General features: G+C 44.2%; 5 protein-coding genes across 7 annotated transcripts in view; 1 reads left to right on the top strand and 4 right to left on the bottom strand.

The window, feature by feature from the left end:
- Positions 1-324: 324 nt before the first annotated feature.
- On the bottom strand, positions 325-3,133 carry cenpx (centromere protein X). Its single transcript, XM_030347782.1, has 5 exons — positions 3,054-3,133; positions 2,526-2,577; positions 2,373-2,426; positions 1,778-1,866; positions 325-1,388 (listed from the first exon to the last, which is right to left on the bottom strand). The coding sequence occupies exons 1-5, from the start codon at positions 3,087-3,089 to the stop codon at positions 1,374-1,376; spliced, it is 246 nt and encodes an 81-aa protein (XP_030203642.1). The 5' UTR covers positions 3,090-3,133; the 3' UTR covers positions 325-1,373.
- A 579-nt stretch (positions 3,134-3,712) lies between these two features.
- LOC115533910 (heterogeneous nuclear ribonucleoprotein A0) lies at positions 3,713-5,108 on the bottom strand. The gene is made up of 5 exons (XM_030344404.1): positions 4,959-5,108; positions 4,753-4,820; positions 4,565-4,660; positions 4,297-4,443; positions 3,713-4,105 (listed from the first exon to the last, which is right to left on the bottom strand). Exons 1-5 carry the CDS (start codon positions 4,966-4,968, stop codon positions 3,974-3,976), a joined length of 453 nt encoding a protein of 150 aa, XP_030200264.1. The 5' UTR covers positions 4,969-5,108; the 3' UTR covers positions 3,713-3,973.
- A 1,409-nt stretch (positions 5,109-6,517) lies between these two features.
- LOC115558464 (heterogeneous nuclear ribonucleoprotein A0) lies at positions 6,518-7,742 on the bottom strand. 2 transcript variants are annotated; one of them, XM_030376621.1, is made up of 5 exons: positions 7,696-7,742; positions 7,479-7,543; positions 7,292-7,387; positions 7,024-7,170; positions 6,518-6,846 (listed from the first exon to the last, which is right to left on the bottom strand). In XM_030376621.1, the coding sequence occupies exons 1-5, from the start codon at positions 7,703-7,705 to the stop codon at positions 6,814-6,816; spliced, it is 351 nt and encodes a 116-aa protein (XP_030232481.1). In that variant the 5' UTR covers positions 7,706-7,742; the 3' UTR covers positions 6,518-6,813. The 2 variants fall into 2 exon arrangements, with proteins under 2 accessions (XP_030232481.1, XP_030232472.1); XM_030376612.1 differs by having other exon boundaries at positions 6,518-6,830.
- A 1,014-nt stretch (positions 7,743-8,756) lies between these two features.
- Positions 8,757-16,090, bottom strand: dnaja3a (DnaJ heat shock protein family (Hsp40) member A3a). 2 transcript variants are annotated; one of them, XM_030349465.1, is made up of 12 exons: positions 15,823-16,084; positions 15,338-15,474; positions 15,148-15,231; positions 14,790-15,008; positions 14,313-14,465; positions 13,480-13,627; positions 12,487-12,551; positions 11,590-11,718; positions 11,129-11,244; positions 9,949-10,046; positions 9,803-9,854; positions 8,757-9,447 (listed from the first exon to the last, which is right to left on the bottom strand). In XM_030349465.1, exons 1-11 carry the CDS (start codon positions 16,031-16,033, stop codon positions 9,850-9,852), a joined length of 1,365 nt encoding a protein of 454 aa, XP_030205325.1. In that variant the 5' UTR covers positions 16,034-16,084; the 3' UTR covers positions 8,757-9,447; positions 9,803-9,849. The 2 variants fall into 2 exon arrangements, with proteins under 2 accessions (XP_030205325.1, XP_030205333.1); XM_030349473.1 differs by lacking the exon at positions 9,803-9,854 and having other exon boundaries at positions 15,823-16,090.
- A 298-nt stretch (positions 16,091-16,388) lies between these two features.
- Positions 16,389-21,532, top strand: part of coro7 (coronin 7) — a 110,760-nt gene continuing 105,616 nt past the window's right edge. The window contains exons 1-5 of the mRNA XM_030349447.1: positions 16,389-16,581; positions 18,289-18,385; positions 18,572-18,652; positions 19,084-19,154; positions 20,490-20,676. Coding sequence (XP_030205307.1) covers positions 16,522-16,581; positions 18,289-18,385; positions 18,572-18,652; positions 19,084-19,154; positions 20,490-20,676 — 496 coding nt within the window. The 5' untranslated portion in view covers positions 16,389-16,521. The remainder of the gene's footprint in view (positions 16,582-18,288; positions 18,386-18,571; positions 18,653-19,083; positions 19,155-20,489; positions 20,677-21,532) is intronic.

Genomic DNA, 21,532 nt, shown 5'->3' with positions numbered 1-21,532 from the left:
TAGTCGTAACTGCTTGCGTATGTTTAATAATGCAGCCTTCAGATGTAATTTGTTCCACTCAGATGCATTAGGAGGAAAGCGGTACAGTAGTGGACTACCTCATAGCATCTAAACGTCTTGTGGAAAGTGTCCGGGGCCAAATCCCACAAACCCATTCTTTCTTTGTGTGCGACTGTGAGTGTGTGAGTGATTGTATGTGTGTATGTGGCCTATGAGTAGACAGATGCAAATCAAACATTTTATATATAAAATCTCAAGGACAGCTTTTTCTACTTTAACAATAAAGTGAAACCTAAAATGCGTTAAAAGTCCAAAAAACACAGATATCCAAACTTTTTTTTATTTCTTGTCTTCATCATACTCATCAGTGAGTGCCGACCACAGACCCGGTCCTCCATCAGAACCCCATGCTGGGTGCATACCCGCCGCACTAGCACCCTGACGCTTACTACTTCTGTGGGTTCCAGCTGTCAGTGAGCGCCAGTGAGTCGAAGGAAGTGCAGTGAGTCACCGAGGGCCACACAGCTAAACACGCGGTGAGGTGTCGCGCAGCTATGCTGACCATCAGCACACGCACACACACACACACACACACACACACACACACACACACACACACACACACACACACACACACACACACACACACACACCACACACACACACACACACACACACACACACACACACACACACACAGCGCTCCTTGCGTTTATTTACCTGGAGAACCACACACTATATACTCATCTTTGGGCCGCGTTCCAATGTGTTTTATGCTTGCTTTCAAGCGCAGGGGGTTAATCTATGCGTGTGGTCCAAGACAAGCGCAGGCATTCACTGAACCAACGCCGCCGTTCAACTTTCCCCTGCGCCAGAGGTCTCCAGCAGCCCCTCCACCCCCACCATTACCACCACCAACCCCCTACACCCCCCTCCCCTCCCAACCTCTAACCAAACATCGCAGGACAGCAAAAGGGAACTTCAAAGTGGCCAGAGGGGGGTACATGTATTTTTTTTCCCTGCCACTTGTCATCATCTAAGGGACTGGCTGCGCCCCTTATTACGCTAATTGCTCCCAACTGCTCCGGGAGGCTTTGATGAAGGCCGGCCCGTAAGCACCTGCTGTTGCGCTGAGTTAGCACAGGTGGGCACTCACTCTCACTTTTGCTGCTGTTAATAACGGGACTTAAAAAAAAAATACTCTTTCTAAAATAAACAAAACTGTCTTCATCTTCATCATGAAACGTTGATAATGATTCTTAATTTGAGTCCTTTATGGTACTAGAGATCCTCTCGGCAGAAAACGAGAACGAGCAGAGTAGAACCGCTTTTTGTGCGCGGCGGTCTGGCGCCATCTTGTGGTAAAACCGGGGTTAGAAATCCAGCAACTGCAAAACAAGCCAGATTCAGATGTCAGAATAATATAGGCAGTAGCTCTAGACAGGCCAAAAACAAGCCAGATTCAGATGTCAGAATAATATAGGCAGTAGCTCTAGACAGGCCAAAACCGTCTACCAAACTCGTTGTATGTGTGAAAAAAAGATGGTGCTGATTTAATGTTTTACTTAAATACCACTATAATATTAAAAAATATATATTAAAGGAAATTATAATTTAGGTCAACTAGAGACAGCCTGCAATTGATCACATTTTCTGAATAAGCATGAATAAACAAAGAAGACTCGAAGACTTCCATTGAACATTATAATATTTAGTGTATTGATGCACAGTGTATAAATACAGGTAAACATAGTGTACTAAAACATCAGTGAACTACCAGTTGAGGAAGGATCTTCTCAAAGTGCTCTATGTGCACTTGATCACAATCCTCAGATTCAGCTTGCTTCAGTGACCTCAATGCCGCCTCTGAAAAAAATAAAGAAAATAAAGGTTACATCACCCATTGGATGATTCGTATAACAATAACAAACCCCTCGTTATAGCTAGATGGACCGGTTAGCCAGCACTAACCAGGATGCCTGGATCCACCAGAACCCCCCCCCCCCTCCCGACGAATACCAGCTGGCTCCTCAGCCTTCACCCCATCACCATGGACTACACTCATTTTCTCTTCATTTGTAGTATTTAATTGGACTTTGAAGTTTTTATCCATTATTTATGTCAGTTATGGCCCTCATGGCACTTCAAAACGTCCCTGACCGGGGGTCCCCTGCTTACTTAATTCTACTTAAGGATATAATATGCAACATTTGGACATGAGATTGCTCTTAACCACTAGATGACCCTTCATCGCTTTATCAAACGAAGAAGAAGAAAATAAACAGACGTTCTCGTTTGATAAACTAAAACATTACAAATGAAATGAACTTGACGAACGAAGGATCAACCATACCACATTCCCTTGTACATACCTTGAACCAGCACCTTCAGCATCTCGGACATCAGTATGGTTGCGTCACTACTGACTGTTGGTGGAGGGGCAGATGAATCAGTCAACACATCAACACAACGACCGCTCAGTTTACCTTTACATCAGGTTTAATCGTACATGGATCCGGACTCACGTCTGGTTTTATCTTCCTTGAAGTGACCTGACAGGAGCTTGCTCACGGTCTCCTGTAGGGGAATAAACCACGTATATGAATAGACAGTGAAAATGACTGAATTAATAAGTTGACGTGAAGCATGAATAGTGAATATCCAGACAAAGGCCTCTGTGTGTCAAAACGCTCAAATAAAGTAAACACAACAGAATGACAAAAAGATACAACCCCTCACTTAGGAGTATTGTGTGTTATTTCCGACGTTTACAGCTACTGAAGATACTCTAAAGAGAGGATTCACGAACATGTGCTGCCGGTATAAAGGTGACTCTTTGAATCAGCAGTGAAGACGTGGGACTTCATGACGTAGTTAACGTTATGCTGGTGTCTGTCCCATCGCATTGTAAATGTATTTACTAATGTAATGCCATTGAAATTATAGTAATTAATTACTCGTAAGTGATACGTAATAGGGCTTGGATGAAATACATCGTAGTTTCAAGAAAGGAATGCCCATGTTTTCCAGTAAAGCTGCCGAGCTTTACTTACCTTTTTAAATTCCACTCGGTGTTCTTTCTCCGCCATGTTTACAGAGACGCAGGATCCCGCAAATTTGTTTGGCTGGTTGGAACACGGTACGTCATCAACACCGCGTTCTGTCATTGGTCCGATCCAACAAGCCCCGCCCCCAGAGCACGATAATAACAAACAGCGCTACATAAAACAGATTTCTCTCTGAATATTATTATTCTATTTAAATGGCTCTGATAACTCGTACCCTAAACAATAACCCACTGTTTGATTGGTTTTGAACTGAATATTTGTTGATCTTTTTTTTTTTTATGTAACCATGGGCAATATTGTAGGCTATGGTGATAAATGCTAAATGCATATCAAGAAGATTATGTATTCTTGTTATTCTTTCTCTTCCGTTAGCATCTGCAAACATTATTTAAAGTGAGGTTGTTTTATTCCAAGTCTTCCGGAACAAGCCAGGTGGATGATTGGGTCACGGACCTTCTTTTATTCATAGCTCGTAAATTTCCAAATAGCATCAGTAAAATGACAGCGAGCTGACGAAGTTAACAAACCGGTAACTCTGCATCTGTGGAATATCTTGTTCCCACTTATATTGTTCTCCAAAGTGGGTAAGTGCTTCGGGGCTGCTTTGAACTCATCAGTCTCATTTCATGTAAATATTAAAATGGTTTCCAAGCCATTTACCACATAATTTATTTCAGACACACCAGACATTTATATATTACAAACATAATTTTCTTTAGTATTCAGTAAAATCACACTCATGTCTGATGTAAAGCAAACAAGATAACAAATGATATGGGTACAAAGACTGCAGAAAGATAGTTAAATCATTTTAAACTTGAAACTTTTGAAAAGACAAAACCTGTATTACAGATTTTTTTTCTTTGCAATTGACATCACATTTACATAATACATTTCAATCTGGTTCATGTGAGCTCTTGGTCAAGCCACTGGGCATCCTCGAAGATGTAACCCAGGCCCATGGAGCGCCTGGCTCTGGGCTGAGACCCACTGCTGGTGGTCGAGGAGCTCACGATCAGGTCATCCCCAGATTCTCTCTAACAAAAAACAAGGGCCACCTGGTCAGGTGGCGACGAAACAACAACACCTGAAAACGTCTCAGAATAGCAAAATGCGCAGGCCTTTCTATACCCTGGATTTTATTTTCCTTTTTCAAAATGTAATTATAATACCATGTTGAAGGAGTTTTTTGGGTCTTTTACAGGATCAGTGGAAGTCAGGGAATTACCTTTGGGCTAACTACCCTTCGCACGACCGCCAAGTCGCCTCCAATGAAGTGAGGCCCGGCCATCTCTGCCTTGTCGGCCTCTTCCCCCGTGGCAAACCTGACGAAGCCCATCGCCTTGCTGTCTTCTGACTTGTAGTTTTTAAGGATCTGTGCGAGGGATCAGAAGTCACTGCCTGCCAGAGTAGCTAGAGGAATTTCCCTTCAGAGTCATTTTGTTGTAAAACGCCTGTAAATTCAATCAGGCAAGTTTCTAGTTTTTTGAGTTCACCTTGCACCCAGTGACGTTTCCCCAGTCTCTGAAGTAGGCTTGCATGTAGCCTTCGTTGATGAAGGCGTTCAACTGCTTAACGATCAGTCCATGTTCCTGCCACATTGCATAAATAAACAACCAAATTATGCTATTGTATTATATAGGTTACATACTGTATATGTTATAGTGAGATCATTTGTACTTACCAGCTGATAGTTCTTTTCCAAATCAGCCATGAACATCTTAGGTAGGCTGATGTATGATCTCTTCTCTTCTGTTTTTGTACCAACAGGAGAAAAAAATATATGTATAAATTACAATGTGTGTGTTTGTGTGGGCATACATATGTGCGTATGTTCACAATAACTACAATACATACAATATTTTTTTTACAAAGAATAAGGGTACATACCAGTGTCCATCTTTGCTGTGAAGGAACTAAGGCTTTTGTGAGGAAGAGATATTTAGGGAGCCCCTTTAAAAGCTAAGGGGGTGGGTTACAGTAAGGTATTTATGTGATACCGAATGTTTTGCTTCCGTCCTCCTTCTTAAGAAAATGAGGAGCAACATTCCATTCTCAGTGTGTCATCCGCCACACTTTTGAGATGTACTGTAAATTGTTTCTAGAAGTCTTAAATGGTTAAATGACAGATGTGGTCTAATGCTAGTCTTTGTTTCCTCTTTGACTGGTTAGACTGCATTATCAGACACAGAAATATAGTGTTGAGACACACAGGTGTTCATTTGGCTCAAGAGCATACAAATACATGAAAAACTTATATTTCAAAATTCAGTGGTCAAACAGCTGCATATGATTTAATGCAAAAATCCATTCCAAGCTATATGATTAGCCATGTTGTAGAATTGATTACCCAATTGTATTCGTGTTCACCTTAGGCTTAAGTTTTGCGTTCAGGTACAATATTATTTTGACATATTTTTCAATAACCAAATATTGCGCTTTGAGCTTGATAATGACTGGATATGCGAGTGCATGTATATGCTAAATGGAGTCGCGGTTGTATTGATCAATCACCTGGTTGGAGACATTCTACCTGAGCTTATTATTTGACTCATTTACAAGCTCTGCACCGAAAACGCGCACAATAAGTGAACAAATTATAAAAAAAGGCAATAAATAAATAAATGGAGAAATATCTTGGAATATGAACTATCCAAAATAGGAAATACGGAGGGGATAGTATAGGATATACAAAACGTTTTTATTAAAACCGGGCTACAGGTTTGCGTGCTTGCCTTTGAACTGCCTTTGAACTACTTATGAACTAGGCTATGGTGGTAAACAATCAGGGCCATGTTGAGTGTTGTGAAGAAAATCAGGAGCCAGACATCAATTAAAATGATAATTTTATTGAAGAAATGTCGGTAGTAACACTGCATGAATGCACAATATTGCATTTTTTTTCAATTTTTGTGGTTAGCTCTACCAACAAAACTGATTAATAAGGCAAAATACTACTTATCAATTGCTGATTTTCTTTGTACAAAATGATAATTGCACAGTTAAACTAAACACATTTGGATAACAGTACCTTTGTCTTTAACAAAAACAACTGATAAGCTCATGGTTTTCAACACAACTGATTGATAGAGTCAACAGTCAACGCAACAAGTCGTATCTCAAATCGCGTGGCTTACTTTGGTAACTTCAGAGAGCAAAACAATAGAGCCTTTAATGCCAAGCCTAAGCACAACTTTGATTGACTCTTTAAATTCTGTAAATTCTTGTTCCAGAGGTCACAGAAGTGTTCAGGTTTTCTATATTCATTATTATTTCTATATTCATGTCACGTAAATTGTCCTAATAATAGCTATAAGACGACAGAAGTAAACAGAACTCTGCATCAATAGACTATCTTCAGAACACCCACATATGTTGTTCTCAGAAGTGGGCAGTAGGGCCTCCTATGGGTAATACATGGTACTGCAAAGAACTCATTATCAGCCAAATTAAGTTCAATGTCAAATGGTTTCCAAACCATTTGCCACATCATTTATTTGAGACACACCAGACATTTATAGTTCAATATATTTCAAACCGAATCTGTTTTAGTATTCAGTCAAATCCCACTCATGATGGAGGTAGAGTAAACAAGATAACAAAGGTTGTGGGAAAAAAATATTGAAACTCGAATATATTGAAAAGACGAAACCTGTACTAACAGATTGATTTCTTTACATTTGACATCACAATACATAACACAAGTTCATCTTGTCCATGTCATCTGACAGCAGAGCAGTTCAGGTCATCCCCACATCCTGTCTGAAACGAGGGCTACCTGGTCAGGTGGTGTTACAAAGCACATTTAGGCCCAATCCCATTTCTACCCCTTACCCCTTCCCCCTTGTTTTGAAGGGGTAAGGGTAAGGGGTAAGGGGATTGGGCCTTAATGCCTCTCAGAATTGAACAAGTATAGCAGAGCCTTTTAGAGGATCAGTGGAGGTTAGGGAATTACCTTTGGACAAACTACCCTTCGCACGACCGCCAAGTCGCCTCCAATGAAGTGAGGCCCGGCCATCTCTGCCTTGTCGGCCTCTTCCCCCGTGGCAAACCTGACGAAGCCCATCGCCTTGCTCTCTTCTGACTCGTAGTTTTTAAGGATCTGTGCGAGGGTTCAGAAGTCACTGCCTGCCAGAGTAGCTAGAGGAATTTCGCTTCAGAGACATTTTGTTGTAAAACGCCTATAAATTCAATCAGGCAAGTTTCTAGTTTTCTGAGTTCACCTTGCATCCAGTGACGTTTCCCCAGTCTCTGAAGTAGGCCTGCATGTAGCCTTCGTTGATGAAGGCGTTCAACTGCTTAACGATCAGTCCATGTTCCTGCCACATTGCATAAATAAACAACCAAATTATGCTATTGTATTATAGGTAAGGTAGGTATATAGTTTATAGTGAGATTATTTGTACTTACCAGCTGATAGTTCTTTTCCAAATCAGCCATGAACATCTTAGGTAGGCTGATGTATGATCTCTTCTCTTTTTTTTGTACCAACAGGAGAAAAAAAAATGATATCAATAAATTACAATTGTGTTCGTGTGTGTGCATATGTATGTATGTACACAATGAATACAGTAGGTACAATAATTATAATACAATACATAATAAAAAAATGAATAAGGGTACTCACCAGTGTCCATCTCTTCTGTGAAGGAACTAAGACTTGTTTGAGGAAGAGATATGAAGGAAGCCAATTTAAAAGCAAAGGGGGTTGGGTTACAATATGTTTTTTACGGGATGCAGAATGTTTCCGTCTTAAGAAAATGAAGAGCAACATTGAAGATCATGCACACATTCCACGCAGTGTGTGACATCAAAATTACATGGTTATTAGATTGCTCCAGTAACAATGTCATTGTTCTTGGGAATTATTACATTGTTTCTGGAAAAAGAGGGTAATTGTAGCCTTTGTCCTCTTTGACTGGTTAGACATTGTTAGACAAAGCAATAACGTTTGCACACACAGGTGTCAATTTTGCATAAAAGCATATGAATATATTAAAACCCAATATTATTTTTTGTGGTAAATATCCAAGGCAAATATAATGCTTTGAGCTTGAAAACGACAGATTATGGCCGAAACTGAAGGGTAGGGGATAGTAGACTAAAGGACATACAAAAGGTATTCATTTAAAACCCCGCAGACTGCAGGATTGCGTACTTTGAACTACTTACCCAGCACTAGGTGTTAGTAGATATGCCTCACAGAAGCATGTTTGTAAATCCCCTTTGTTGAAACCCAATAATTGCTGAAGGGGCCATCAGCAATTTGCATATTTCATCCCCGATCTCAGGACAAAGAGATGGATTCCTAGAGCTTATCTTAATGACACATGCCACCAGTGGAAGTATGAACTAGGCCAGAGCTGTCAAATCAAGGGCCATGGTGAGTTTTTGATTTATTGCACCGAATCAAATGTTTTCCACGCATCTTGATGGATAATTGTCTTGAAACTTGAACCAGCCATTCTAAAAGGTCACTTATACGCTCTATTAGACAAACGTATAATTAAATCGTCATGTGGTACCAGGTTTCGTCATAATGCCCAACGCAAAGACCTTCAATTGCATGCAGGGAATAGAAAAAGTACAATTTCAAGACATTGATTTTGTCGATGGATATACTATGTAAAATCGTCTAGTTACAGGACGGTAATTCCCAATGGATTTAAAAAATGCAAATAAAACAACTTTCATTTTCAATCAGTTTCTTTATTAGACATGTACAGGGGCTTATATTTAAATTATGTGAAGGGACAACTGCTTGATAAATGTCTAGTTATTTACAAATGTAAATCACCGGTCATACAGCAGGCTTAAATACAACAGTCTCTACAGTAATAGAGATGCTAGTAGTCTACCAAGCTTTGACCATTACCCGAAGGATAATGAACACAATGTAGTTATATTGCTCAAGATTCTCAAACAGTGGATCGAGAAAAACAACTTGTGTCCGTATTATGTTTGATGAAAAAGTATTCATGAAAACACAAAGAAATGTGTAGCATTTTAATCTATTTCTCTATGAGGAGATGGATTTCTGAAACATGCACACTTTGCAAATGAAAAATCCTGTCTGCCATGAAGACAAAAGAGGACTGGGATGGACAAGTAAATTGATGGACTCACGCCAACAAATGTGTTTGAGAGACCCTGGCAACTAAACTGATATCCAGTAATAGGTCGTCATGGAACATGGTCGTCCAAGGTGGATGCGTCCCCCCTACCGAGACATCCACCCACTGTTATCTCCGTGCTGTAGCGCGCGACCCCTTCCTCAGGACGGGATCTGTCCCGGGTTCAGGTTGAGGAACCCACCTGAGTGGGACCTCCGTCCAGGGAGGTGCTGGATCAACCACTCAGTTCCCGGTGGACCTTTTACCTTAAATAAGGAGCGAAAGCAATTTGTCAAGAAAAGGGTATGCTTTGATGTCCATCCGGGAGCCACAAACCAGCTCATGGTGACATTAGTCAACTTTATGTATTATATACACATTAACATTAGACACTTGATCAAACATTAAACACATAAAAAATTCAGAAAGAAGGTAGCAGAGAGAAAGGGGAATATAAGTTTGGTACTTTTTTATTATCTATTCTGTAATCAAAATACGAATGAGCATGTTTACATTGATAAACCGACAGGAAACCGATTTTCTTTTTTTTAAACAAAGCTGGTAAAGTAGCACCATCTCATTCCCCCCTCTCTCTTTTTCCTCATCCCGCCTCCGTCCCACCTCAGTCTGCATAGCACTGCTGGACGGAGACCAGTACTGCGCCAGGCTTACACTAAAACATGTACAGATAAAAACTAAATAAACAGGAAGACCAGGGAGAATAAAGGGAATTCTTTGTTTCCATGCCACAGAGCTCAACAACTTACCTTTTTTCGTGTCTGTGACTCCGTTTACTGTTCCCTCGACTTCCGTTTCATCCTCAGCATAGCTCATCAGCAGCGTCTTCTGTTTGTCTGTCAGCGTCCTGGACAGGAAAGAAACATCATACTGTTTAGCTACTTCCAGTCATGTAGTTGATAGTCAGTTTTTTTTTTTTTTTTGCATCTTTTAAGATATTGAATACCGTAATTTTCGGACTATAAGCCGCGCCTTTTTCCCCATTTTTCGAGTCTGCGGCTTATATAACGGTGCGGCTAATCTATGGATTTTACAGGTTACAGACGAGTCCACCGACTTTAACTCTATGGGCTCTATGACCGGTCCGCGCCCCGCCACCAGTGGCGGGCTCCAGCAGGAAACGCTGGAAGTAGTAGTGGGGACAGAAAATGCAGCTGCAATAGTTTGCTGACCTGCAATAGGTTTCATCTTTTTCTTTGGTGGCATTTTTGCGTTCTCTCTTCTCTGCCTGTTTCTCGAGATAAACGGGATCTCGTTGGAAGCGCGATGTATGCGCAGGCGCCGTTTGGGCATAACAATATGGCGGCTGCCGTTCAATGTAGTTTTCATCACCACCACCGGATTAAGTTTCATTTATTTCATTACAGCACGTCCCCTAAACGTTACAAAATAATCGACACGAATGAGCACAGCATCGAGCAGTGGAAACGTGGGTTTATTTACTATGAAGTTCGTATTTTTAATTGTTGAAATGAAATCAGCGGTGAGGAGCTAGTTGTTTTGGTAGCGGCTAAATTAGCATGTCGCGATACTTTGTACAGGGGATCACGTCTGCGCCGAGTAGATGCGCAGAGGGTTGAAACAGCGCTTGTCCGGTCTGCTCACAAGAAGGTTTCTTTGGCCAGTTACTGTGATTAAACACGAGTTGTTTAATGTTCACAATGTATCGTTTTTCATGGGGAAAATGAGATGCGTCCCCGGGACGCATGGATAGTGAGTTTAGTGCGTCCTTTCAGATTTTAATGCGTCAGGGACGCAGGACGCGTACCTAGCAACATCACTGCACCCGCGGCTTATAGTCCAGTGCGGCTTATCTATGTACACATTTTTCAATTTAGCTGCTGCGGCTTATACTCAGGTGCGCCTTATAGTGCGGAAAATACGGTACATTATATTCAAGTCACTGAAACATTAACTAAATCAACTCACTTGGGCACTTTGATTTTGACGTGAACGTAGTGGTCTCCGAAGCCATGGCTGCTGACCTTGGCGATTCCTTTCCCAGAGAGACGGATCCTCTGGTCTGTCTGGATGCCAGCAGGAATCTGGACAAACAATGAAAACATGTTAACCTAAGATATTTAAAGTTACTGGGTTTGTCTACAGCTATTGTGGCTAAACCCTCCCGGCCCTTTAGTGACATGCTTTTATATTCCACGTGGTGGAAGTCTTAAAACTCGTTAATCGGGTGTCATTGGAGGGTCAGAGATAGGTAATATTCATTCTCTTCTCGATCTCCCTCTCCTCGATCTCCCTCTCCTCAATATCCCTCTCCCCCCAAACCCCTCTCTCTTACTGTCACTCTCTTAGCTTCATGATGAGCTCATCTATGATTTCCATAGGCTAAGTTGTGAATGCTTGCGTTTGTGTGCGCATGCAGGCTTCCTCACCGGTAGGTTGAGGGTCTCGTAGAGGCCTTGTGATCTGGCACTGCCTCCCAGGATGGCTTGGGCCACGGATATGAGCAGATCCGAGTGGACGTCAGCGCCCTCTCTTCTGAACACAGGACTCTTCTGGACCTGTTGATCCACACCAGCACACAGAGACACTGAATCATCCGTACGCAGGGCCGGCGCTAGGCATAGGCGACCTAGGCGAGGCCTAGGGCGGCAAATCATTGGTGTTGGGGGCGCCCTCTGGTGGCGCCCTTAATTAATTAACAAATGGAAGGGGGCGCGGGATTAATTGTCAGGTCTTTTTGACCAGTTTGTGTATTTTTTGGGGGAGAAATTTCATAGTTGTCAGTTATGACGTTTTTTTTGGGAGAGACATGCTGAATAAATGCATGTTTTCAAACTCAAAAATAATATTTTTTGAGTGATTTCAATAATGACCAAAATAATCGTGATTAAGATTTTTCCCATAATCGAGCAGCCCTACTTCATTCTATAAAATGAAAAAATAATGGCAAATGCCCAAAGGTCCGCTAAAGTTGCCTGCTATTCCAGACAAGCAGGCAAGAAAACAACCGTTTATTTTTTTGATGATTTGAATCTGAAGTGCAACCAAAAATATTCAGAATCGCAAGGAACAAATGTTTTTCTCATTTTTACTTGAATGTTGTAGATCCTAGCTTGTATCCATCCTAAAATAAAGATAAATAATAAATCAAGGTCTTTCTGTTGATCTACTCAACGGTTTCAGAAGGATAGGTCGGACTCAGATCCACTCCATCCTACACCACAATCCAATTATGTAGTCTGGGGAGCAGCGGAGCTTTGGGCGACAGCTTATATTTAGGCTGGCGTGGCTAATCTCCCGTCAGACCTGTTAGTGTCCGCACTCACCCTGAAGGTGATGAAGATCTCCTTCTTGCCCACCGGCATCCTGACTGTCTGGCCCTCCTCCACTCCTAGAAAACATCAGACGCAAACAATTCTTACAAAGCATACATGTGAAAAACATTTGTAGAAATAATAGATGTGTTTGGTGCTGTAGCTTAAGATTTAACAGCCAATGGGTTTGTAATTACATAGCCATCCATCAGCTATCAGTAAGTGAAATGCCCTATGGGAATATCCGTTTCGAGTTGACTTATGGTGCGTTTTGTTATCCATCCGTCTCGGAGGTCCGAGGACGTTGCCTAGCGACACGCATGAACACGCCCCTTTTCCTCGGACGGCGAACTTGCTTGCTCGGTTGAACTCGGAAGAGGCTGAGCAAGGATTCCGAGACAGAATTCAAGATGGCTGCACCCAGTGTGACTTGTAAGTATGAACTGTTTTCATCGTGTTTGGACCACTTTGGTGGTTTAAATGGCAATTTCAATCCCTCGTATTACTGCAATACCTTAATGCGTCCGTATATCTGCCTATGGCCTATACTTATTTTTAAGCTATACTTATTTTGCCAATGCTACCGCGACAACAGCTTTCTGGGTGGTGTCCATGTTTTTCTCCAACGACCGACGCGCGAAACAAAAAAAAAACGCTTGAAGTGTGGACGTGACGTCACATCGAGGTCCGAGTCGGTTCGCAGAGAATACTAAAACGCACAATGAGCCTGCCTCTGTATGACACAACAGAGCCCAAGCTCCCCTCCGAGAGGAGAGAGGATTCTCTTGCTTAGTCTTAAAATATTTCCTGCTCCCTCTCTTCAACTCTTGAATCGAACAACAGCAGCTTTAATTACTACTGTGCTCCGCGTCAATAAAACTAACCCTAACCCTTCGTCACACGGCGGACGCCTCAACACCAAAACTATGATTCGCTTTTCGACGAGCAAGAGGATCCCGTCTCCGTGTCGAGGTGGAACCGACGGGGAGCGGCGCGTCGACTGACCTGCCGGCACGGGCACCATCACCGTCCTCCTCTGCTTGGTCTGGCCGGTGCCGCGGCAGGAGCCACAGGGGGTGGAGACCACCGAGCCCTTGCCACCACAGCGCCGGCAGGTGGAGCGCATCACGAAGGGGCCCGTGTTCACCGTCTCCTGCGCGGGGGGGGGGGGGGGGGGAGCAAACGCACGGACCGTTGAGAACCCCCCCCGGAAAAAGGGAAAACGTGATAAAGTGAAAAATCACTTCTCTCACTCTTTTGCAATCAGCATAGATGCATGTCGTTTGCATATAGATGAGCATATCGTTAGCCTCATAGCTTAATTGGCTCAGTCGTATTTTAACTTTCATCTTGTATTTTGCGTCAAAAATGCCCGTCATGTAGATGACTTAGGCAGATAGTGATTATGGAATGTAAAAAGCACCCTGATTGTCTAAGAATGGAGCCAATGAGGCACAGTGAATCAGCAGCGCTATGTGAGAAGAGTTAGGCTCAATCCCATTTCTACCCCTTAACCCTTCCCCTTACCCCTCCCCCTTGAAGGGGGAAGGGGAAGGGGAAGAAATGGGATTGGGCATTAGGCTAGATATCACAATTTGGGCAGAACATGACTCAGGATAACTCTATGATGCTATGATGCTGAAGCTGCATGGTTAACTCCGAGTGTGAATCTGTATTAACCATTGTAAGTCGCTTTGGATAAAACCGTCTGCTAAATGTAAATGTACAAGACCCTATGTGGACCCTAGAAAGGGTCTGGACCCTGGACCCTGGACCCTGGCTCTTGTCCTACCGGGCGAGAGCGAGGGCCTGCAGCAGCAGGGTGCCTGTGGACTCACCATGCCGGAGCCGTTGCAGTGCTGGCAGTGCTGGACCTTGGTCCCGGGTTCGTGACCCTTGCCTTCGCAGCGCTGACACGAGGCCTCCATGTTGATGGTGATCTCTTTGTTGACGCCCTTCGCTGCCTGGGTGAAGGTCAGCTCCATGATGTACTGGGACACAAACAGAGGGCAGGCCGTCGACAACACACCTCTTCAACAGGAGACAAAGATAGCTAATGAACTTGAAATACACATTAACGTTTGTTTTTCAGCTTTCTTTTCCCTCTGGTCTAAAATGTAGCATCTGATCACACTTATGGCATATAAAAAGACTTCCACACAGTCGTGACACTAAGCTCATAATCACGATCCTCTATTCGAGTTTGCTGCTTCACACGAGCGGGAGACAAACCCTCGCGTTTGCATCACGAACATCCGGATCAAGCATGTGGAGGACACAGGCTTTTTCAAATCCTTCGCGGAAACCTCACTGACCTCTTGCGGCTGGTCGAAGATGGCGTTGAAGTCTCCGAAGCCCCGCGAGCCGGAGAACTCCCCGAAGATCTTGCGGAAGAGCTCCTCGGGGTCCACGCTGCTGGCCTGGCCACTCCAGTACTGCTGCCCGGCGCCGCCGCCGCCCGCCTGCCCGGCGCCGCCGAGACCGGCCGAACCGTACGTGTCGTACTGCTTCCTCTTGCCCTCGTCACTCAGGACCTATCACGTCGCGCGCAGCAAACAGGTGACATCACATAAGCATCATCAGTCACACGTGATGGTAAACAGTAGAACCCGCAATCATCAGAGATCCTTTGTCAGAGCAACTGAGAGTTCGTTCCCCTGGCGAGATGCTCACCTCATATGCTTCAGCCAGCTGAGCAAACTTCTCCTTGGCCTTAGGGTCATCTTTGTTAGTGTCAGGGTGAAACTTTTTGGCCAACTAAATGGGAGGAGAACAACAAATACGTTTGGAACCACTGTGATAAACGGTAAATAAATGGAGATACAAATACACGCTGTTAGGCAGGGGGCAGAAGGTAACATACCTGGTAGTAGGACTGCTTGATCTCTTTCTGGGTTGCCGTGCGTGGTACGGACAATATCTGATAGAAGTCCTGCTTGCTACTGGCTTGGACACTTGTGTGGAAATTCACTGTGCGGATGGTGTTCGGTACTTTGACACCTTGAAATAAACAATGCGTTAGTTTAGCTGCAATGCCGCAGTATTGCAGCAGTTAAGCGTTTGGCCAAAAATCAAAAAGTGTAGTTTGCTGCGACTTCATATACAAAACATTCACATACACATCCGAAGCTGAACCATCTAGAACGGATGTTATTGGCTCATACCATACGCACCTTCAAATACAGTGTCTAAAATAATCTGACAAGAACAGATGGGGTTTGCATTAAGATAACGCTGATCGCCCCCATAGACCTGCTCTTAAAAAAAATAAACAGAATGTACCTGACTGGATACAGTAGGGCTAGCTTGGTCTATGTAGCCTAGCATGAAGCTCCGCAGTTCACTCACCTGACAGCCCTCTCAATGTCACGGCGGCGGCCGTCCCTGAGCCCAACGTGGCGCCCGCCCCAGACCATCTTTTGCTCGCCCCGAGGGTAGAGACAGTCCTGGCACTGTGATGTGAGGCACATGAAAGAGCCCCACATGCATTGCGACCTCCTGAAGACACGGCTACCGTTATCCAGCGTGCTGAACGACGAGCTGCTGGGGACGCCATCATTTCTCCACAAGCCTGGAAGCGGCTGCTGCTCCCGGAGCACACTGCGCATGTGCGCAGACAACGAGGCGTGGTTATCGTTTCCGCGTGGTTAAAGATATTCATGTTTCGAGACTGCCGACCCTTGTTTAAAAAATTGCATAGATTTTTTTATTGGTTATCAATGCAATAAAATGCCCTTTCAGTTGTACATACAAAAAATAAATAATAATAATCAACAGAAAAACGTGTAACAATATCTGAAGTAATGTTTATATATGAAAGCAGTCACGTTTTGAAGTACGGGGTCGCACTCGGACAGGGTGGATTTAATTTACCATTAAAAACCAGAAACTCCGCCGACCCGGCCCACTCAGGTACCCAAAACGAGCGTGCCCTGCAGTGTGCATCCAGACGGGGAGCTGTCATCTGGAGATTCAACCCGCACTGTAGCCTCTGACCACCTCGACACACACCCGGAAGGCGTGAGGGGAAAACTACAAAACGGCAGAATGAATCGTTTCAAGACATCAAAATTCAAAAATACCACCCCGAAAATTGCCAAGAAAGATGTGAGTAGAACATAAAGCTGGGCTAAGTGCAAACGAGGTTAGCAAACGTTAGCATTCTTTATTAGCAGTGGGGAATGAGGTCTCCTCTGGACAAAGTCTGGAGAGAACTTCCTGCATGCATCCGAAAAGCCACAAAGCAACTTATTCAAAACGTAGATAATGATTTTCCCTCAAATACGTTTAGCCTCCCTGTACAACTTCGACCCACAAGTCTGCATACAACAACTAGTTCGCTGCTCTGCATATTAGGTTATTAAGACGGTCATCATCATCACCATCATCATCATACGGCAAAGTAAAGATGCCTGAAGGAATGTGACGCTCGGTCAACGTTGTTAAGTCTCACGAATAATGGCGAGATATAAATTCATGGTTTGACACATACAAAGCACACACCCCTATAACACCCCGGATGCATCACAGGGTACATGACATGCTGAATGAATATCCATTCAGTGATGATGAGGCCAGCTTGTCTGATTTATCCGTGCAGCTTCTGCTCATATCCAATTTGTATGTGTATGTAGTCAGACAGTAGGCGTTTCCTATTGGTGTGGAGACGGACGAACGCATCGATCTGTTTGACTGGTTGTTATCTTGGTTTTAGAAATAAAGGTTATAAATCCGATTTCCGTTTCTCTCCCTCTCAGAGGCAGAGCCCATACTATCGGTTCAAGTGTACAGTCTTTCACTGCTAAACGGGAACATGTCTGCAAAGAAAACTAGCCGTTTAATTTGACTCCACTTGAATGCAGTGGGCTGTCTCCTGCAGAGTAATATATTGTATTGATTGTTTGTTGTGTGTGTGTATCTGTGTGTTTGTTGACGTGCATGTGTTCAAGCATGTCTTTCTCTGTTCTTTGAGCAACAGTTTAGAAGTTGGACTGCGTTCTAAGGTCTTGTTGTACTCTTCCCTTGTTAATGTTATGCAAGAGAGATTTTAAGAGTTTTCTGCTGTGCGTTGCAAGCAACTCCTGTCACTTCCTCAATATGTGCTGATTCAAGTGTGCGCGTGTGTGTGTCAGATTGTAGGAGATTGCATGTATAGGTGTGTGCTTGGAGTTCGGATTGCACATGTCTGACATTTATGAATGTGTATGTTTTCAGGTTGTCACACTCTTTAAAAAGGAAAGCAACTGGTGATAATGTTCTTGCACTGGCTAGATAACTGGACAAACACTTGTATCCGCCCTATTAGAACTGACTCAGAACCACTATGCAGAGTTCAGTGAAATGTGTCTATGTGTGTTGTTCTGTTTTCCTGTGAGAACATGTCAAGCCCATGCTTTAGATTCCTTCCATTTGTAGAGATATATCATGTTTAACCTTCGTGAGCAAGCAACCACATACTATTGATATTATTTCTTATCTTGCCCAATGCTTCCAGAATGATACATCGCTATGTAAACAACCTGATAAAGTACTTTATCTAGTGAATCTTAAATTCCTTTAAAAAAGATACCAACAACAATACTCAGCCCAATAGCGTACATTCGTCATCTTGGTAATTCAGTCCATGGTGTTTGAGGTTTTTATCCAAACCATTTGACGGAAGAACTGTCATTCAAGGTGTAAAAGCAACGGAATTGAAATAGCTTGAGTAGGGAACCTACCTGAAGTTCGGGTTCCAACATTTATCTTTGTATTATAATAACCTTGTATCTTTCCTGCAATTGTGTGTCTGCGGGTCTGCTTTTGTGTGTCTAGGGCTGGATCTGCAACATCCGTGCCGGTAACGTCCAGTCCCTGGGAAACCACATCAAGGCCAGCTCTGAGCTCGTGGCCTTCAACATCGACCAGGCTGGTGAGGCACGGTCAAACCTGGTGGTAGATCATGGTTCCTGTGACCAGTTCATCAAGCAGTAGTGTGTGTGTGTGTGTGTGTGTGTGTGTGTGTGTGTGTGTGTGTGTGTGTGTGTGTGTGTGTGTGTGTGTGTGTGTGTGTGTGTGTGTGTGTGTGTGTGTGTGTGTCATTCCCTTCCGTCTCCAGGCGGCGGAATGCTGGGAGTGACCTCCGTGAGTCCAGCAGCAGATGGAAAATGGACCATCTCTCAGCTCCCGTGCCATGGAGGTAATCGCTACAACCTAACAACCAATCAAGGCAATAGCCAGTCGTACCGGTCCAAGTCACTGTGTCTTATCAACAAAATGTGCAGTGTACCATGGTGATCTACATAGCCAGGCCTTATTAATAATAATATTAGTAGGTATAGTAGTGGAAGGTATACAACCTGAGGTTCATGAAGGTGCAATTATTTAGAAGGGGTTATGTACCAAAAGTAACCAGAGGTCAAAGGTCATCCGGAGTGCGAACAGAGAGTGTGTTCAGCAGCCACATGACCTGGGGTAGGAGCAGTAAGTGGGTCGGTCGGTACCGGATGCTCCGGTCTGGAACCAGCGAGTCTACTACACAGAGAAATGTCTTGTTCTAAAATTAAAGAAAGGAAGGCACCTGGGAGGCCTGTGGCTCAGAGATTTACTGATACCCCACTTTCCTTTCAGATCTGGTGACCGACCTGGACTTCTCTCCCTTTGACGATGCCCTCCTGGCGACCTGCTCTGCCGATGAAACGGTACGGCCTCGAAGTCCTCGCACTTTCAACTGGTCCTAACGAAATGAAGAAGTCCTTGCGTCCCCCTGTGGGCCGAAAGAGTCCTAAAAACATTATTGCATCAGAACCCTGTTGTATTTCTCAGTAGTAACATAGTCGATTGTTATAAGCATACATTTTATTTGGTGCCAATTCTTTTTCCACCAAGTCATCACAAACAACAGCCAAGCATCTAAACTACCGTAATTTTCGGACTATAAGCCGCGCCTATTTTCCCATTTTTTCAGATTCTGCAGCTTATATAACAATGCGGCTAATCTATGGATTTTTACAGCTAACGGCCACTAGGGGACCTCCTAAATCTATGGATTTTACAGGTTACAGTCCACCAACTTTAACTCTATGGGCTCTACGACCGGTCCGCGCCCCCCCCACCTTTAAGTGGCGGGCTCCAGTGCGGCTGATATATGTACACATCATTCAATTTAGCTGCTGCGGCTTATACTCCGGTGCGCCTTATAGTGCGGAAAATACGGTAGTTGTAATAGACATTGTTAATATTACGGCAGGGCATACGGTCACAGTTGACATAACCAAGTCTGAGTTAGTTATAAGACTCCTCACAGTCCGTCTGGTATCAGCACATTATCCTGCGCCTCAGCTGTGGTTCCTGGTGCAAATCCACTGAGTGTGTCTAATATTCTCCCACTCAGCAGCACGGCTCTCTTTCAGAGAGAGGTGTACACACCCGCCCGCCAGACGGACACACATCAGCCCCAAAGTGATGTCATCACTCCAGTTATCGTTTGCCGACACCATTTGTTTTCCCTTTTGTCCGCACATTTATGCCACTGCTTAGCAAAGTGCAAATTTACACTCCTGCAGAAACTCCCTCAGCTCACAGAAATCCCACCCTGTAGTGAGTAACTCCCTCGACTTTGTCTGGGAGTTATTTTTTCTGTGGGTTGTTGTCCCTGTTTTTTTTGCATGTGGATACTAGGAATGGAATCAACTCTAAAACGAGGAATACGCATAATATCGTTCCATAGTTCTAGATAGTGCAAAGTCGTGTGCATCATTAAAAGTGGGAATATACCTTATTCAACGTTTTATAAATTCACAAAAGTATCATCTTTCTGACTATAAAATTAGCACAAATCGTAAAACACAGAATCCTGAAAAAACAACACATTAAAAACGGAATGTGGGAAAAAATATAAATAGAATTTGAAAATAATTGTAAAAAAATCTGATTTCTGCAGATACTGTATGATGCTGCATATGTAGAGCCCTGTATGTCAAGAGTGCCTGCTCTGAACAGACCCGTCTCTGTCCTCTGGGTCTGCGGGGTTCCAGGTCAAGCTGTGGCGCCTCTGTAGCCCAGAGAAGGAGCAGCCCGGGGGGCCAGAGCTGAACCTGAGCCCTGGGCTGGGCCGACTGGAGCTGGTCCTCTTCCACCCGACGTCCTCCGGCCTGCTGGCCGTCGGGGCCGCCCAGTCTGCCCTGCTGTGGGACACCAGCCGCCAGGACGCCCCGCTCGCAGGTACCTCTACCCCCCCCCCCCCCGCCCCCCCCCCCACCCACGCAACACACGTATATACTCTCACACACACCTACAGTACACAAACTCACTCCCACCCAGACACACTCACTCACACACACCCGCACACACTTTCACGCACTCACTCACTCACTCACTCACTCACTCACTCACTCACTCACTCACTCACTCACTCTCGTACCCTACACTCTCGCTCACACTACACACATTGCACAATACACAAAATCCAACGTTCTGCCTCTCTGTCCGTTACATCCAACACTCCAGTTCTTGTCATTGTCAGTTTGTCGCTGCTCATGATTGGTTGTCCTGTCCTGGGATTCATGTATTTGTTTCAAATTGAGTGTTGGTAGGGTGATGGGGGGGATGGTTGCGTTCGGTCTTGCCAGCCTCAGTCGTGGATTGGTGGTCACTGACACTGCCCTACGTTTTACAGCCCAGTGGCTCTGTCTAAGTGCTGGAACTCCAGAGGTAACGTTTTGGTTTCCCTGTCCGCTTGGACTGGAATGGATTCCAGGATCTAGCCATCACCCCTTGACTTCATTCCCCCACTGACACAGCACCATCACAAGCACCATCACCATACACCCCACCATCTCTACCCTGCTATGACAGCTAGGCTGGCTGACACTGCTGCTGCTGATCAATGCCCCCCCCCCCCCCCTTTGTCCAACACAGGCCATGCCCCCCCCCCCCCCCCTTACCTTCATCCGACCCACTGCTGTCTGCTGTCCCTCTTTCCTGCTGCTTTTGTGTGTCTGTCTGTGATACTTATACTTATAATAATCCCATAATCATAAGTGGGATATGCGGTATTAAGTGGGACATTGACCAATTG

The sequence above is a fragment of the Gadus morhua genome, chromosome 2, assembly GCF_902167405.1.
Source record: "Gadus morhua chromosome 2, gadMor3.0, whole genome shotgun sequence".
Taxonomy (NCBI): domain Eukaryota; kingdom Metazoa; phylum Chordata; class Actinopteri; order Gadiformes; family Gadidae; genus Gadus; species Gadus morhua.
Note: the sequence above shows the minus strand (reverse complement) of the source record. Positions and strands in the feature narration are given on the sequence as shown.

Coding starts and splice junctions, on each gene's coding strand:
- cenpx (XM_030347782.1), bottom strand. CDS start 3,089: ATGGCGGAGAAAGAACACCGAGTGGAATTTAAAAAG. Junction 2,578..3,053: donor ACCGAGTGGAATTTAAAAAG/GTAAGTAAAGCT, acceptor ATTCCCCTACAG/GAGACCGTGAGCAAGCTCCT. Junction 2,427..2,525: donor CAAGGAAGATAAAACCAGAC/GTGAGTCCGGAT, acceptor CTCCACCAACAG/TCAGTAGTGACGCAACCATA.
- LOC115533910 (XM_030344404.1), bottom strand. Junction 4,661..4,752: donor TGGAAAAGAACTATCAGCTG/GTAAGTACAAAT, acceptor GCAATGTGGCAG/GAACATGGACTGATCGTTAA. Junction 4,444..4,564: donor GAAACGTCACTGGGTGCAAG/GTGAACTCAAAA, acceptor TCCCTCGCACAG/ATCCTTAAAAACTACAAGTC.
- dnaja3a (XM_030349473.1), bottom strand. CDS start 16,033: ATGATGGCGTCCCCAGCAGCTCGTCGTTCAGCACGCTGGATAACGGTA. Junction 14,466..14,789: donor TCTTCGACCAGCCGCAAGAG/GTCAGTGAGGTT, acceptor TTTGTGTCCCAG/TACATCATGGAGCTGACCTT. Junction 10,047..11,128: donor GTCAAAATCAAAGTGCCCAA/GTGAGTTGATTT, acceptor TTTCCTGTCCAG/GACGCTGACAGACAAACAGA.
- LOC115558464 (XM_030376612.1), bottom strand. Junction 7,171..7,291: donor GAAACGTCACTGGATGCAAG/GTGAACTCAGAA, acceptor ACCCTCGCACAG/ATCCTTAAAAACTACGAGTC. Junction 6,831..7,023: donor GAAGGGTAGTTTGTCCAAAG/GTAATTCCCTAA, acceptor CCCTCGTTTCAG/ACAGGATGTGGGGATGACCT.